The 18,009-nt window shown below is 40.2% G+C and overlaps 1 protein-coding gene across 2 annotated transcripts in view; it reads left to right on the forward strand.

Moving 5' to 3' along the window:
- Nucleotides 1–16,763, forward strand: part of LOC147722685 (Y+L amino acid transporter 2-like) — a 546,414-nt gene extending 529,651 nt beyond the window's left edge. For both annotated transcript variants that reach the window (XM_086965177.1, XM_086965176.1), the window contains exons 8-9: nt 1,950–2,133; nt 16,654–16,763. In XM_086965177.1, coding sequence (XP_086821303.1) covers nt 1,950–2,133; nt 16,654–16,742 — 273 coding nt within the window. In that variant the 3' untranslated portion in view covers nt 16,743–16,763. The remainder of the gene's footprint in view (nt 1–1,949; nt 2,134–16,653) is intronic.
- The last annotated feature ends 1,246 nt before the right edge of the window (nt 16,764–18,009 follow it).

Here is an 18,009-nt window from a genome sequence, read left to right on the forward strand (position 1 = left end):
GCCCCCCCTAGGATGGCGTTGGGCCCCCCCAGGGGGGCGCGCCCCACTGTTTGAAGAACTCTGCTCTAAGCAAACCAGAATACAGTCCTATCTAAGTACTATCCCACTACATGAATATTGATACTGCCAACTCCATGATAATGTCACCCAGAGATGGCAGGACAAACTAGTTAGACGTACTGCAGCAAACTATTGTGAATTAATTAAGTAAATTGTGCTAGTGGAAAGACATTGGAAATTATACATTACTGTGAGTCTGATTTAGATCTTGGTGGACAGGTTACTTCGTCACAACGGTGATGGATATCCTATCCGTCGAAATATAAATCCCATTATACAATATTGGATTCATATTTTGGCGTACTGGGTATCCGTCACCATTGTGGCAGAGTAACCCCTCTTCTGAGATCTAAATCAGACCCTATGTCTATTTTAGAAAACGTTTCTTGAAGAAAAGCAGGAATAACGTCAATGGAAATAAACAAATTATGACGCAGTTTTAGCTGCGTGCTGCAGAAATAATGAAGCGTGAAAATGCAGGAAGAGACATCCATTTTAAACAAGATGGTGTCAAGACCTAATTGAGTTCTAGTTAACATAGGCCAGGAAAAGGCACTTTTACATGTCATAGAAAATTCGTTTCAAAGGCAATAGTACCATGTCACTGTAAACCTGTAAATTCTAAAGTGAATACATACTCTGGACGTTGTTAAAAATGCACAAACTAACATCAACAATGTTGGCCCCCTCAACTGTATCACTAACATCAATGTTTTATGTTACTGGTTGCAGACTGTCCAGTCCAAGATCTGAAGGGCCCTGGCCTGAACAGTGATACCTAGGATTAAGGGTCACAGGAGTGTTCCTGGAGAAGGTGAAGAGAGGGCATTTGATGCTTGAATGGGGTCTATAGAAAGGGTTAGATGAGCAAAGAAGAATCCCAGATCCACTTTGTGGTTCCAGATTGAACTGTAAGCTAAAGATTCAAGCACTCCTTCACATACCCATCCCTTTGCTCTCCTGGATTTTCTATATTGCTCTCCTGGATCACTTGCCAACAGGGGTGATGCAAACACCAAAGAAGGGTAGTATGGGAGGATAGTGTAGATAGAAATATTATCTATCATGAGAATTGCGTTTCAATCATTTACAAAAACATCAATCCATTAGGTGAAGTTATTTTATTATTAACTCCAAAGTTAAAATATTTTTGTACTTGTTTTTTAGGACACAATATTTATATCAGATGATATTCTGAGAATGAGGTTTTAGTACCCCACCCCAAAGATGGAATTGTAAGTTAGGAGTATATCTAGGAAAGAGCAAACTTATAAAATACAAAATGTTAAAAGGCTACAAAACAATAACTTTCAAAGGTTCTTCTAAAATGGAGCCTGCCTAATACCCAACCTGCAGCGTTGCATGCAGATGGATTGACAGCATGATAAAATACAAAAGGTCTGGCATAGACCATCCATGATTGGTTCCAAGGCTCACATTTTCTGATGTACAATTCCTTAAAATATATGGTAAAACGTTTAGAAGATTTTTTTTAAAAAAGCATTCTGGTTAATTCTAAGAACTGCTCTCAACAGAGTGAAAAATAAAGGTCATCGGAGTGTCCCAAGTATATTTACCCTGTGCATTCCATGATCCTACTTTCTTTACTGGTAAGTATTTCTGAAAATGGATGCACATGTGAGAAATTCCTCTTACAGGCCCAACTTTGATCACTCAGTAATTATGTATCATTCACGCAAATGGAGATGGTTCGTATATGTTTGATTTTTAATAATATGCACTTTTCTTTTCATTCAGTTTACTATTAATATTGTTTAATTAGTAGTACATTTTATATTTAATAGTTGGTTAGCATTTGAGGTGTTTGTTTTGAGTGACTTAACCAGCGTTCGTGCTGACTGAAGCTGTGTCCTGTATTTACTTTGCAGCTGAGTCTTTTCTTCCCGATTGTGTACTGTGCTTGCAGCGTGGTCTTGGTTGTGGTTCCCCTCTACAGCGACACCGTTGATTCGTTGGTTGGGTTAGCTGTAGTTCTGTCTGGCGCTCCAGTGTACTACTTCTGTGTTCACCTCCCTCCCTCAAGACAGCCAAGGTTTCTCAGAAGGACACTAGGTAAAGACTCAACTTGCATGGTTATGATCTAAAAAATGACTGATCTCTTGCCAAAAGAACAACAACTGGTCTCAACTAAAGTCGTTTTCCATCCTCGTTTTTAGTACAAAAAAACAAACTCTCTGTACAACGTGATTGGTCTGTTTTTTTTTATCTGAATCACTCTGTTAAAGTCGTACCTTTTTGTATGAGAATTATTTTATTTGAGGGAATCATTTCACAAAGTGCTTAATTTGTAAAGAAACAAACTCAAAAGTAAAGGCCTAAGGTTTTCGTTAGGCACTCGCCACAGTAGTTGCCCAATGCAACCCCCTTTTAAATGTCAGCGCACTTGTATTGAAAAAAGAAAAGAAAGGTATCAATATACAATTTACAAAGAATGAAAGGCAACATCCACCATGCTTTTAAAATTGTTTACTAAGGTGCAGGGTGAACACAAAAGTGTTTCAAACAGGTCAAGTGACAGATGGCGTAGCTAGAGCTTGTGGCGCCCGGGGCTATCCCTCAGATTGCCGCCCCCAGGGGGCGAGAGGTGCTGGGGAAAAAGGATGGCGAGCACTTGAAAGAGGTCTGAGAGACACGTAGTATCGCCGCTAATAGTTACCTCAATCATGCAAGTTACATGCACATACATGACATGGTCCAAGGCTACACAGTTGAATACACCGGTGACCGGCAGTACAAAGGAGAACACAGACTGCATGATCTATCTGGGGACTCAGAAAAACAGCATGTGACATCCATCTAACGATCTTTCTTCTGCTTTGCGACTCGCACCTAAAGGTCAAAGGCAATTGCCGCCTACCTTCAAGACTCATGGCCTATGTATAGTTGCATCACATACTCTATATATGTAGGCACAATTGCAGTCGCCTGTCAGGTTACCACTGTGACAAATAAGCTTCCCTACAATACTTGTTGACCCAAGGAGCATGTTGCACTATGGAAGAGAACAAGCTGCTTCCTATAAAAAAATGGTCACGTCAGGCCATGCTTCTTCAAGATTGCGTCATAGCTGCCAAGGTTTCAGATTGCTTATGTGTGACACTTTCAAAATGTCAGTGTAAATATGAGTAACATTGAGTGACTATGAGTGACACCTTCGCGCAAGCAAAATCAAGCAATGAAAACGAGGATAACAAATAAATATCATCCTCGTTCTTTCTCCTTGTGCATGTTTCCCTCTCTTGCTCTGAGTAAACAGTCATGATGAAGAAAAATAAGTGCTGGCCTGGCCCCCAAAACATTAGTGTTGGTGGGCCCCATCCAGCATCGGCTTTGGGAATCTGAGGAATATAATGCTGACATAGTGTACTGAAACCTATGGCTAATTTATATTGTTTTGCACTCTAATTCTTAAGTACTGTGTCGGCTGACATAAACTTAAGGGAAAAAGAAAAGTAATTACAACTGAAAAACGTGTCACCTATCCGAGAGGAGGCGTAGCATTACTTGTTTACCTCCTGAGTTAAAAGAGAGGATTAACCAAGAAGGTCAGAGATTCATTACCACCACATTTGACACCTACTACAAACACTTACCATCTCACTCTACCAAGCATTTGCCTTGACACACATAATTACCTTAACAAACACAACTGTACAGCACCAAATAAATAACACATACACAAGCACTAAAATCATGAGGGAAGCTTGCACTGCTGAATCTATGTGGGGAGTTGAAAGTTTTTGCCCATTTATGTGTGTGCTTTGCTGCAGCTGGTGCCATTATTGAGATCAGTAAACTTTTCCTTAGTGCACAAATCCAGGGTCTCTTCACCTGCCTTTGAACTGCCCCATGATGGTGCCATGAGTGGCTAAAATAGCATTTTGTTGACCTCTAGTTCAATACGGAAAGGCTGCACATTACAGAGTTAGAAACTTTGAAAAACAAAACGTTGGTTTAACAAAACGTTGGCCTTTTTATCATCTGTGTTTGAGTTATTTATATCTTTACTGCTCCTTCCGTATATCTTTCATCCCAAACTCTTTCTCCCTTTTTGTTTTAATCTTTCTCTTTCTTTCCTAACTCCACTTCCCCCTTCCGGTTCCTTATGCCCTTCTTTCACTTCACTTCCCTTCCTTACTTTCTTCCTCGTTTTCATTATTTACGGTACACGGTTTTCACAATGCTATGTAAAAAGGAAGAGGGCTCCAGTCTTTCACACCATGAGCAAACTTCCTTTCCCTTTGCATGTCCACATAATGAATGGCCTGTGCCGCTTGGAAAGTGATATTTTTACTGTATTTAGATACAACCCTTATAAAGCATTGAAGCACTTTAAAAATGCGTTGCTTCAGTGAGTTGCTTGAGAGTTGCAAAGGTGTGTATGTAATGGAACTGGTGCTCATGTAAAGTGCTCCAATAAACTTCGAGTTTACGCTATACTTTGAAAATTGCACTAAGATAATGACAAAGCTTAGCGTATGGAAAGACACACTGATACCCGAGACCTATTGGCTATGCCCATGCTAGCTTTCTGAGTCATTCATTGGGGGGGACCCAACCCGGCTCCGGAGGCATGAGCAGGCCCCTCGTGATCAGCGCAGTCACCCACCTGGCAGCCTCCAAGATAGGCAGGCCTGCTCACTCCGTCAACGCTGGTCGGAACTTCTCACCTCGGTTGATGTCGGGTGGGTCGGATCAAAAGTGCTGCCGCTGCGGGTGCTCCTATATTGAGCAGCTATGCCAGGTCCACTTATTGACGCGAACAGCTCGCAAGAAGCCTCACAGGAGCGTCACGCCGTCACGGTAGATAGTGGTGGCGTGCGTGCGCTGCACGCTGCAGGCAGCAGGTGGCGGTGCGCTGCCCCCTTGCACTGCAAACAGGGCAGCGCGTGAGGCACTGGTGGCCCATCGTGGCAGCCTTTATAATTTATTTGGGGACATTGACACGTCACTACAGTAGTGTCAGTGTCCCAAAATAAATTATAAAGGCCGCAGCGATGGGCCACCAGCGCCGTCATGCGGCTGCCGCCCCAAAGATGTGCCACCTGGGGCGGACCGCCCCCGCCCCCCCCCCCTAGCTACACCGATGAGTGAAACACGTAGGAGATAATCAGCGTTTTTCTTTAGAAATACTTGAAAAGGGTTTTTGCCTAGTGCTGGGATGGCTAAACAGACACCAAATCAGTCACGGTTGATTCCACTTTGTGACTGTTTTTTCTACCACCCCACACTTTCTGTGCTTTTAACTAATTCTTTCAAGTTCTTATTCATTTCAAATTTTTCCTCTTGTCACTATTTCCAAATCTTTGTATTATTAGTTTTTATTTTATTTTCTACCTTTCTTTCTATGTTACTCTGGGTCAAAAATTATTGCTGACGCCTACCACCAGCAGGGATCTGCATAAAACTAGCTCATTTCACCTTGACTAGCTTGTGTTTTTAGGTCTGATGGCAAGATCTAATATTTGAAGTACATCTCACACAAAAGACTAGGATTTGGGCTAGCCCCTTGTTCAAGAGTAAATAGCTATGCTGTCTGCTTCTGATTGGATTACTTTCTTGCATATTCTTGTTTTTGTCCCTCCCATCAACATTTCAGTCTTGCAGTATATTGATTTAATGATGTATCTTTCTACTGCTGATGTCTAACCCTTGTGCTTTGAGAGGGACTATTTTCTCTCTCTCTTAACCTGCCCACTCCTCCAAGATCCCCTACTTTTACTCCCTTCCCTTACTCACAACAAGGATCCTCTTGCCCTCTGAGCTCCATTGTTTCTTTCTTTCTTTTTTATCTATTGTGTTACCTTCCTTACCAGCCACTGAACTACATGCAGGCCACCATCTTAAAATGGTTCTCTGACCATTCCAAGATACACTCCCCCTGACAAAGTGTAGGCACGTATGCGCACACATGTGTGGGGGCAACTAAGAATGAGTTTTGTTTTAGCATTAAAAAATGAATTTCAAAGATGTGCCCAGCTGCAGTCTTTGAATGGATTTTATTAAAATAAATAAATCAAAATGCTTTCAAGTATGGTCAGGTTGAATGTAAATACATCCACAGTGGCCATCTTTGATAGCATTTAAAAAAATGCATTAAATATTGGGCACCTATGTTGCCACTGCACCTGCAATGCAAATAATTACTACACCCCTATTTGTTAACATTTTATGATAATGAACAAACACGGAATCAATCATAACAGTGGCAGAAAGAATGATGAGCTGTGTGTTTGTACAGTATAATTTTTTTGCCTCAAGAATCTGTTGGTCTTCCCCTCTTCACAAAATAACAACATGCTGCACAAAACTATCTATAAGCCCTACCTGATGTTGGTTTTCATAACATTCTAATCAATCACATTAGAATTCTAAACTTTCAGACTTAAGCTTTGGTTCAGTAGACCATCTTGTTAAACTCACAAATAAGGTGAAGTCTATTAATCCCATAAGTAATATTGGTCCTCCATTTCCCAGTGGTAAGTTCTCTTTTTCATAATTGGAATAGTTTGTGCACAGGTCTTCATAACATATCCCCCTGAACACGATGTCAAGGTCAAATGGTCAAATTCGTATCCTTTTTTCCATATGTTGGTGATTGTAAAGATACCATTGTTTGTCATTTTCCATGGAGGAGCCTAACGACACAAGTCAAAATAGGAAATATGTTTTCCTGGATAAATGGAAAGGTTTGATTTAAAGACTGAAGGTATAAAGCTGACTGCCATATTTATCCTGCGTCAAGCCTGTCCCACTGTGGTTGCTCCTGTCTGACGTTCTGGTACAGCAGAAATTTCCATCTGTCCCTCTGTCATATGGTTGCTCCTCTTGCCATATCACAGTATGGTATGGCATGGCAGTTGCAAGGTAGGTAATGCAGTGCACTGGTCACTCCCTCTGTGGTACAGTGGTTGCCACTTCCAGTCCCTCTGTGATAGGGGACTAAACATTTACCTGGATTTGAAATTCTATTTTTCCAGGGTTTCAACCCAGCTTTTCTCCATGATGGTCCACATGTAGAAAATAAAGAAGAGCAAACTTCAGAAAGAAAGGAAGCATTGAGATAAAACAAATGAAATAGCAAAGAGAGACTTAAGACAATATTTAATTCAGTACCATACCAAATATAATTATTCAAGAGTTGCTTTGTCTGCTTGTTTAACAGTGTTTCTCAACTCCAAAACAACGCCGCATAAGTCTCTCCTCAGTGTTTCAAAAATATTTGGAAAATATTTTTAAACGTTTAATTTGTTAGGAACATTAAACGTGTTACAAATGCAAAATGTGATACATACACATGAACAACGTCACACCATTTGGGGCTTACCCTGTTGTCATTCCAGCAAAATATTGTGTAAAAATAAATTGGGGTTCACCAATATGTCAACAATAACGTGTTAATATAGAAGATACTAATACATTTTTGCTGTATTTAATGTTGTTTGTTCACCTTTCTTTGGAATATTGATGATGGCGCTTTGGTTCCAGATGACTGGAACCAAGGCATCATTATCAAGATTCCAAAGAAGGGCATATTAAACAACTGTAACAAGTGAAATACAAGAGAAGTGGTTATACTTATAGGGAATTATGGCGCCACAGTATTGAGTAGCACTTATTGTCTTCTATCTCAAAAGTAAGTTTATGGTGCTAAAGGGTGTGGAGATCCATTAAACTCCACAAATCAAGCACGAAGCTCTCAACAAAATTCTACTCCCAAGCACACGTATCAAGTAAAATGCGGTTTCCCTACTAGTGATACGCAAATACAGTAGTTAAATGGCAAATATACACAATTCTTTTTTTTCTGGTGTCTTGTTCACGCTTTATTCTGGTGTTCTCGGCCACAACCAACACGTGTCTCGGCGCTACAGTGTATGATCCCGCGACTTCCTCAAAGCTATTCTGTCCAAGTATATATTTTTTAAATGTGGTGTTAATTCCGACCCACACAGGGGTTCTATTAGGTGTAACGGTCGATCCGAAAATGTAGGTCCTTTCGCTTGTGCATCCTGGTCTTTTCACCATAGGTTAAATCCTTATCTCTTATGAATTGCAGAGTACAGCAATACACATGACAACCGGCAGACCCTGTACAGACTGAATAGCGCACACCGTACGTGTTCTGCCGGTTGTCAGTTGTATTGCTCACCATGAAGAAATCAGAAGTTACGCATTGCTAGATAGCAAACCCTTCACCAATTAAAGTGGATGGAGAGGACCTAGCCGTGATTGAAGAGTTCACCCACGTAGGCAGTACTTTGAGACATGTTTGGGACAGGCAGTGTTTTGTAAACTTGTTCTTCTTTTAAAATGGTCATTATGTATAGCCCTTCCTTTATGTCCTTTCCTTCATGCCTTCTAGAATACTAGCAAAGGTCTCTATGTTTATCTCTGAGCCAAGCTGATTTCAGACTTGTCAGTTGGTGTCGGGTCAGCTGGTGAGCAGTACGTCTCGTCTATGTACTGCTAATAAATCCTTACCTGATTGTGAAGAGTCTCCAGCGGAATGTATGACGTTACAACGCATACATTCACAACGCATGCCATCACAACGCAACCATTACAACGCAGGTGCCATTACAATGCATGCCATTACAACGCATGCCATTACAACGCAGGTGCTATATACGTAAGTATAGGTAAGTATTTAATTTTATTAATTTTTTTTAAATTTTAATTAAATTACAAAAATTGTTTATTAAATGATTTTTATTACATTTTTTTAAATATATTTAAATTTACAATTCTAACTCCTTGGATGTGTAATAGTAGGGTAAATGTTGGATAGTGTAGGAGGTTAAAATTACTATTCTAACTCCAGGGAGTTGTAATAGTAGGGTAAGTGGATAGTGTAGGGGTAAAAATTACTATTCTAACTCCAGGGGGGTGTAATAGTAGGGTAAGTGTTGGATAGTGTAGGGGTAAAAATTACTATTCTAACTCCAGGGGGGTGTAATAGTAGGGTAAGTGTTGGATAGTTTTTGGGTTAAATTTACTATTCTAACTCCAGGGGGGTGTAATAGTAGGGTAAGTGTTGGATAGTGTATGGGTGAAAATTGCTATTCTAACTCCAGGGGGTGTAATAGTAGGGTAAGTGTTGGATAGTGTAGGGGTTATATTTACTATTCTAACTCCAGGGGGGTGTAATAGTAGGGTAAGTGTTGGATAGTGTAGGGGTTAAAATTACTATTCTAACTCCAGGCGGGAGTATTAGTAGGGTAAGTGTTGGATAGTCTAGGGGTAAAAATTACTATTCTAACTCCAGGGGGGTGTAATAGTAGGGGAAGTGTTGGATAGTGTAGGGGTAAAAATTACTATTCTAAAATTAATTTAATAAATTAAATTATAATTAAAAAAATATTAAATGTATTTAAAATGTTATCATTTTTTTAAGTAAATTAATTTATAAAACAAAAAAGTTACATTAAAATAAAAAATATTTAAAAAATATATATAATTTATAAAATTAAAAGAAATTAAAATTAAATTAATAATAATAAAATTAAATACTTATCTATACTTACATTGTAATGGCATGCGATGTAATAGCACCTGCGCTGTAACTGCATGCGTTGTAATGGCATGCGTTTTAATAGCACTTGCCTTGTAATGGTTGCGTTGTGAAGGTACTGCGTCGTAAAAGTTGCGTTCTTATGGTTGTTTCCACTCCAGCGTTATCCTTACAAAGGTTTACTTCAATTTGGCGATGATTCCTGGTGCTGACCAGACAAGAGCTTGAGCTTCCGACAGAGCAGATGCTTCCTGGCGTTTTACAGACAAGCGACTCCTCCCCAACAAGAATCTACTGCGTACAGAGCGATCGCCATTCCATCTGGACGGTGATCCTATTTTGGCAGCATTTGAGACAATTTTGGGAGAAGTTCAGAAGGTGATGACGTTAGCAGGAAAAATGTGAGTCAACCCACGCTTGCTGCGTTCCACGCACTATTCCTCGACACGTCGATCGTTACTAGGCTGCGCAGACAAGCTGTAACGTCAAGCGTTGTCAAGCAGCAGTGTCGTGCCTGCACCTCAGACTCCAACGCGCCATGTAGAACGTGTCCAGGCTGGAGCGGGAATTGTCTCTAGCGTGTTCTTTATCGCGCTGTTGTAGTACTTCCTGTCTAGCGTCATAACGGTGTACCTCAACGTCGAACGGCCATCTTGGTTAAGTAGAATATATCGTTGTGTACAATGACTGCACCAGTGTTGTTTCTGTGCTCGATTTCCTAGCAACAGAAACTAACGAACGTAACTGCAGGCGGTGATAGGCTCACCAAAACATTACTTACATTTATTTTGGCATCTCATCACTGCCTGCAAAAGTTGCAAGGAGGGTAATTGCAAACTGGGATACGCTCATCACTTCTTTAACTCACCTTGGATTTTACACTATTTTATTAGCAATAACAGCTGTGGAACATTTGTTTGGAAGAATACATATTCGAGTACTTCTGCCACACGAGGATACACTCAGTGTCATCATTTTGTTTCCTCACAAAGTAGAACTTCTGTTGTGTAACCACATTTCCTTGTGTACACATTTTTATGGTGTTATCACTTTAATATTTGTTGGCAATTATTTGCTTATAAGTTACAGCCATTTTGAAGTAATTTTGTTTTCAAGTATTTTAATTTAATTTAATTTTACCTTCTACGTAAGGAAGCTGGCAATTTGTAATTTGTTATGGCTCAACAGGTTACAGTAGCTCTTCATCCACAGTTTCTTACTGAACCTGGTACACTTTCAATTTTGTGGGAAGAATGGATAGTTATGTTTGAAAACTATCTAGACGCAATCAATGGACACGACTTTTCTTCCAAACGTAAAAAAGCTCTATTGTTAAGTGCTTTGGGCAACAAAGGTCAACGAGTCTTCAAATATCTTCCTCAGGTGTTGCAATCCATTGAGCAGTCCAGTCTTGATGAGTACAAAGAAACTGTTTCTAGACTTGAAGTTAGGTTTGCCAAAGATGAAAATGTAGTAATGAACAGATATAACTTTTACACTCACAAGCAACGTCAGGAAGAATCTATTGATGATTTTGTTGCTCATTTACGAGAATTATCTGTCAAATGTAATTTTGGGACAATGACAGACGGGTTGATCCATGATCAACTCATTGTTCAATGTAATAATAGGAAGATACAAGAGAGGTTGTGGGGGGCAGAGACTCCATCCTTAAAATTAGCTATAGATTTAGCTAAAGTGGTCAAAGAATCTGAAAGATGTATGAAAGAGTTGCAGAAGTGTAGTTCACAACACCAAATTTCAGCGGTGTCTGAGAAGACCATTCTTGAGGGTGAACCTGGTGATGATGAAACCATAGCTACAATAAAAGGTAAAGAGAAAAGCATTCACAAGAAAAATAATTTTGGCAAATCTTCTACTAGATTTTGTTCAAGATGTGGTAGTAATACACATTCTTCCCTATGCCAATTTTTTTTTTGCTAATAATAAAGAATGTCTTAAGTGTGGTAAGTTAGGTCATTTTTCAAGAATGTGCAGAAACAATGGTCGGTGTAAGGTAGCGGAAAATGAGCACATAGAAATAAGAAGGGAGAAAAATAAAATCTTAGTGGTTGACGATCCTGACATCATCACATCTAATGAAAAAAGAGAGAGAAGACCAAAAGCTGAGTTTATAATTGATGGTCATTGTCCCGGGTTGGTGAGGGTTGGAGAGGGAGGAGGGAAAGGTGCGGGAGAGATCGAGTCAGAAACTTGAAAGAAGGTTTTCAGTGAAGGCTTTATTTTGATATAGGACTTTCTCCTCCGGCTAGTAAGTCTCTCTCTAGCAAAGGCTGCAGGATCGATGGCCGTTTTTCTTAAGGACTCCAGCTTGCTCTCAGGTCAGGCGTCCGCTTGTCCCAAGGAATCCCGATGCAGCCACCGTAGGGAAAGAGAAAGGGACCGGAGTTAGTGGAAGGTTCGGGGACTCGAAGATACAGGGACCGGGAGTGAGGGTAACCAAGTGCACACAGTGAGTCTATACAGCCATAGTGAAGGAGTGCTCGTGCTGTACGGGGTAGAGGTTATCTGGACTGTACACGGGGCTATACAATTTTACATGCTACACAGTAGGATGGACCCGACGTCCCAGCCAGCCACCAATCTGCCCCGTACCTGTTGTAGCCACGATCCTCCCGTGGGAGCATGGCGGGGCGACTCATGGGAATGGTGGCCTCCTGGCTTCTCCGACTTCCCTCGGGTCTTCAGGTCTTGGTCTGTACCGTCTTCTTCGTCCGTCCTCTCTTCTGCTATACGATAATCTCCTTTCTCCTCCGGGATAACGCCGTCCGTCGCTTCCGGTATTCTCTCCGCTTTTGACGTTGTGACGTTTGTCATGGGGGGGCTTCAGTTGATGCATACTCCTACTTAAAGGGAACCGGCTCCTCTAGTTCCTTTTCAAGCCACCATCGGTCAAGATCTCGTTCTGTCCACTCCTCATGCAGGCTGGATTCGGGCTGCTGAAACGATGGAAGGGAAGTAGGTAAAAACGGGGTGGCGGACCACCAGTCCCTTTCCGGTGTCTGTACTCCCACTGGTGTACCTGCCCCGTCACAGTCATAAAGTTAATCTTATGGTGGGTACTGGTTCGAAATACACCATAATCCCTGTGTCGATGTTCAGGAGGGAGTGGGGTGACAGGTCACTTAAAGCTGGCGATATTTCTCCCGCAGGTTATCAGGGTGAAAATATAGTTACTTGGATGTTTTGATTCTGACATCTTCTTTAGGTCTACCAAAGGAAAAGTCCATGTTTCAGTTGATGGACCACCAATTCTTGGATGGATCCATCAATATGACTTACATATTATAGTTAATCTCAGGACTCCTAACCAGGTTATGGTTACTGATGAATTACACTCAACGATATTTTACATGATGCAAACAGAGTTTTCAGGGATGAGTTGGGAGAATTAAAAGGGTATGTACATTAGATCCAGTTAAAAAATAGTGCCATCCCTGTTCAACAGAAAGTGAGAAGAGTTCCCCTTGCTGTTAGAGAAGAAGTTATAAATGTTATACATGAAATGCTACAAGGGGGTGTTATTGAGCCCGTGGAGGCCTCCACATGGGTGTCTCGGGTTGTTATTACACAGAAGGCGGATGGCAAGATTAGATTCTGTGGGGACTTAAGATCACTTAACAAAAATGTTGTAGCAAACACTTGTCTTGGAGAGTTGGTATCCACCTTGAAAGGTGCGAAGTTCTTCACAAAATTAGATCTTAAGAGAGCGTATCATCAGATTGATCTGCATGATGAGTCTAAACATCTGACTGCATTAATAACTACGGAGGGTACGTTTCAGTTTAATGGGCTCCCTTTTGGACTCATTTCGGCTGCTAGTGTTTTTCAGCGTATGGTAACAGAGTACTTCAAATGTATTAAAAAGGTAGTGTTTTTTCTGGACGATATTCTTGTCTTTGGGGACACCATCGCTGATCATAACCAAGTTCGCAAATCTGTTTTGTATAGAATTGTAGAAGCGGGTTTGACCCTACGTGATGAAAAATGTGCCTTCCTTGTTCAACATTTAGAATACTTAGGCTATGAGATTTCAGCCCAAGGTGTTAAACCAAAGAAAAATCTTCTAGAGTCCATACAATTAACTCTGTGTCCCTCCGATAAGGACCAACTACGTTCTTTTATGGGCCTCATAGAGTTCTACTTTGAATTTGTGAAGAAATTCTCAAACAAAACATTTACATTGAGACTTTTACTTAAAAAAGGTGCTAAGCTTTCTTGGAATGATAGCCATTCTGCTTGTTTCAATGCCATTAAGAAAGAGTTATGTGAGGCTAAAGTCTTGGCTCCTTCTGACATCAAACATACCTCTGTAATAATGGTGGATGTGAGCGCCACTGGTTTGGGTGCGGTACACCTACAGAAAAATCCTGATGGTGAAAAAACAATCGCCTTTGCTTCCCGCACTCTTTCTCAATCTGAGCAGAACTATTCGGTAATAGAAAAAGAGGCTCTGGATGCTGCTTGGGGTGTACAATATTTCAGGACATACTTGTGGGGTGCCAAGTTTCAACTAAAGACTGATCATAAATCTTTGGTTCGAGTTTAATACCCAGGTGGTGCTGGCAAGGGTTCTCCTAGCTTAGCGAGACTTGCTTCAAAGCTGCAAGAATATCAGGATGATATTTATTATATGTAGGCTGGCGCAATGTACAGGTGGATTGTCTATCTAGACTTTCAGTAAAGAGTGAAGATCCTAATTGTGATTGTTCAGATGTTCAAGATGAGGGGGATCTGGCTTTTATTCAGGATGTCTTGCCTTGATTGTTGGTAAATTTACCAAGGACGAATGGTGTGTTGCCATGGGAAAAGACGTAGTGCTCAGTAAGGTTATAGAACTCATCAAATTGGGTACAAGACATGAGAGTGGTGTCCAACCATCTGTTTGCCCTTTTTTTAAAGTGTTAGATGAGCTTTCAGTTTATGGTAACAGTATTCTCATGAGAGGTGATAGATATATTCCACCATTTAGTTTGAGGCCGAAATTGTTAAAGCTTGCTCACGAAGGGCATTTAGGGCAAACTCTTACACAACGCAGACTTAAAGCAGATTTTTGGTGGCCAGCTATGGACGCACAAGTAACGTCTTGGGTTGAAAATTGTTCTGCTTTTAAAGAGGGTGAAAGAGACTTAAGATTGCTGCTAGTTCAGCTGTGAGTCACATTGTCACGCCAGATCAGCCTTGGCATAGTGTGTGTCTCGATTTTATAGGACCAATGGATGAGTTGCCTCTTATGCAACCTTTTGCCATAGTTGTGGTTGACATGTTTTCAAAATGGCTTACTATCAAGTTTGTTAAGGAAATTACTACTGATTGCACCATCCTATTTTTAAAAGATCTAATTCATGATGAAGGGTATCCCTCAGTTTTGATCGCTGATAATGGTACTCAACTTACGTCCAACAAAATGCGAATGTTGAACTTTTACATCTTTTTATTGTGATTTTACACCACATATAGTTACAACTTCAACATTAGCATGAAACGTTTGACAATATTACAGTATACATTCACCATCGTGTTTGCTCATTATTCATGTATATGGCAGTTGATAGGGCAGAGTTCTATTCTCTGAAAACTGCTCAGCAGTCTTTACCAGCATCCTGCATAGCCCTACTCCCTCTTGCCATATCCATGATCAGGAACCCACAGGAGCAATACCCATGGGCTCAACCACTACCCCAGGGATCTTAGTCCATATTCTGAAATTCTCACCACGGGCCCCACAACATATCAAATTTCTGGGAACACCCGCAGGCTTTATACACAGTGCGCTCACCTTGCACTCACCAATCCATTCTGCCTGTCTGAAGTGTTAGGCTCGGAAGTTTCCCACTCTCCCACAGTTAGGCAGCATCTCTCCTTGCTACCATAAGATCCACAATACTGAACATCGTGTATAATTGGGTAGCCTCTGCCCGTCCCCCATATTCCTACTCTGGCCAGGTTTTCTTCCGCAACCTCCGAGATGCATTGGGCCACCTCTGTCTAGTATGACTGAAACAAAGGGCAATCTCACAGGTTGTGTAACAGTGTCCACATCCTCGCAGGCATTTGTCAAAGTCTCTTTTCACCACGTGGAAGAGCCTGGCACTGGTACAGTATGCTTGGTGCTGTATGTTTTAAAATGGGAAAATTCAATTTTAATGCAGTCTTCTGGCCAACTAGTTAGGAAAAGAATACATCAAACATGAAACAAGATTATTTTGGTAGGCCTGGTAGTATACCTGTCATGTAAGAAAAGGTAGCATTAGATAAAAAACACCCAATTGTAGTTGGAATAATAAATTGAAAAATGATTGCTATCTATCAAATTGACTCTATACACAAGCACACACATGCACACACATCATTTATGTCTGTTGGCATCTTCATAGTAAATAGTGCTGAGTTCAAGTTGCCATGTAGAATTCAGAAGTTTCATGCTTATTTGTACCCAATGTGTTTTTCATATTTTGCCAGTATTACACATAACAAGATGTAGTATTAAAATAACCACTAATCACAAAGTTATTGGGCAAACACTTGCCATTTTTATTTGTGTTCCAGTCTGTACAACATTGTCATTATCTTTCTGAGGATACCCTATGGGCCATCATGCACCACGCAGTTGCCTTGAATTTATGCTTGCCATGTGACAATAGGACCATCATTTACAAAGTGACAACATCCTGTGTTCCCTTTTATAGACCACTGTCATCCAGGTTTCATTCCCAAGGAAGAGGTTGAATTGATATGAAGCAGCATTACATGTTTGGCAGCCTAATGCCAAAACCATTGAGGCCCCTGGAACTTGCAATTATTGAATAACTGTAGAGTCAAACTTATTTTGGCAGGTGCATTTTAAGGTCTATGCTGTTAAAATATTGACAAAGCCTGTACCACTTTAGGACACCATCAGTTCATCCCCAAACCACAAGGGAACACTTTACCCTCAGATAGGTCATAGTCAAAACTTTGTTTTAGTATTAAAACATGGGGAATTTTGAAATATGGAACTCTGCAAATAATACCCTTTTTATTGACATATTTTGCAGGTTACATTTCCCTGTACACTCAGAAGATATGCTTGTCCTGCCCAGATGAGACATCGGAAGAAAAAGAATTTCAGCCCAAGTCAAGATAAATAAATATTATAACAACATTATTTGAGAGTGTTTTCATTTTTTTATTTTATTATTTGCAGTTCAATATTTATCTTGGGCAAATCTAGAAGAGTTTTAACACTTTGAGTGCTTTTTTGATTACATAAGCTTAGCTTTGGTTTTGTAAGAGTTGTCAATTCAAGGTAATATTTGGAGGGTCGTAGAGGGAAACATGCCATTCAACTGGCCTTTTTCAGCAAAACAGTTAAGTAACAAGACACATTTTAAACCATAGTCTGTTAATGAGGTCTTTTGTATTTCTTTTTCTTTATTGTATTGTAATTACATTTATACAGAGCTTACTTCCCTTGAAAAGGCACTGAAGCACTCTATGGCAGGTAGTGTACTAATCAATAACCCAAGGTTAGTGGATACATCGGTTTCTAGTGGTGGATTAAATTAATAGGAGTTACGCATACTTATTTGAGTGTGCTTATGCAAGTTGAAAAAATGGCATAAGTAAATATGGTGGAGCAGGTTAGATATTGTGAGACTGAAAAGAGAGGTTACGCTAAAGGGAACAATGGTGATTTATAGGAGTGGGTTGAGTAGATAGGTTAGAAGAGGGAAGGTATTGGAGGAACGGTTACTCAGAAGAAGAATGCATGATTAGGAAGGAAATGTATGATTAGTTTACTGAAGTATGGTAGAGGGTAAGTTGGCAGAAGTGCTGGAGTAGATTACTCTCAGAAGAACTAAGGTAGGCAGGGGGTGGAAGACATCATTCAAATAGAAAGGTAGGAGACAGAATAATCCCTAGCTTTTAATCAGTTTAAATTTCATGCAGGGTATTTTGTAGTATTGAAATAGGATGCAAATTGGGAACTCATAAAGAGTAGAAAATAATATTTGAATGTTGATTACCTGTGGGCAGGTGATATTGGTGCTTAGTCCTAGTTTGCTCTCTTTGACTGTTTATTGTGTTGATACAGTTTGTTCATTTTGTTTAAACATATATAGTGCACAGTATTAACAGTGTTTGACTGTTTATGGTGTTGATATAGTTTGCCCATTTGTTTCAAACGTAGATAGTGAACACCATTTAAATTGACTTTGTACTTGTTCTCATAATATGGTGTACTGGGTTGTGTGGAATATTCAGATAGCTGGTAGTTTAGGTGTATCTGGTGAGATTTTGAGGAATATGCAAATCCTAAAGTGTGCACTGATGTTTGGATTATGTTTGTTAGAGACAGATGCATGGTGGTACTTTTCTAGGGTGATATAGTACTAACTGATATTAGAGGT

This window comes from Lissotriton vulgaris, chromosome 4_1 (genome assembly GCF_964263255.1).
Source record: "Lissotriton vulgaris chromosome 4_1, aLisVul1.2, whole genome shotgun sequence".
Classification (NCBI taxonomy): domain Eukaryota; kingdom Metazoa; phylum Chordata; class Amphibia; order Caudata; family Salamandridae; genus Lissotriton; species Lissotriton vulgaris.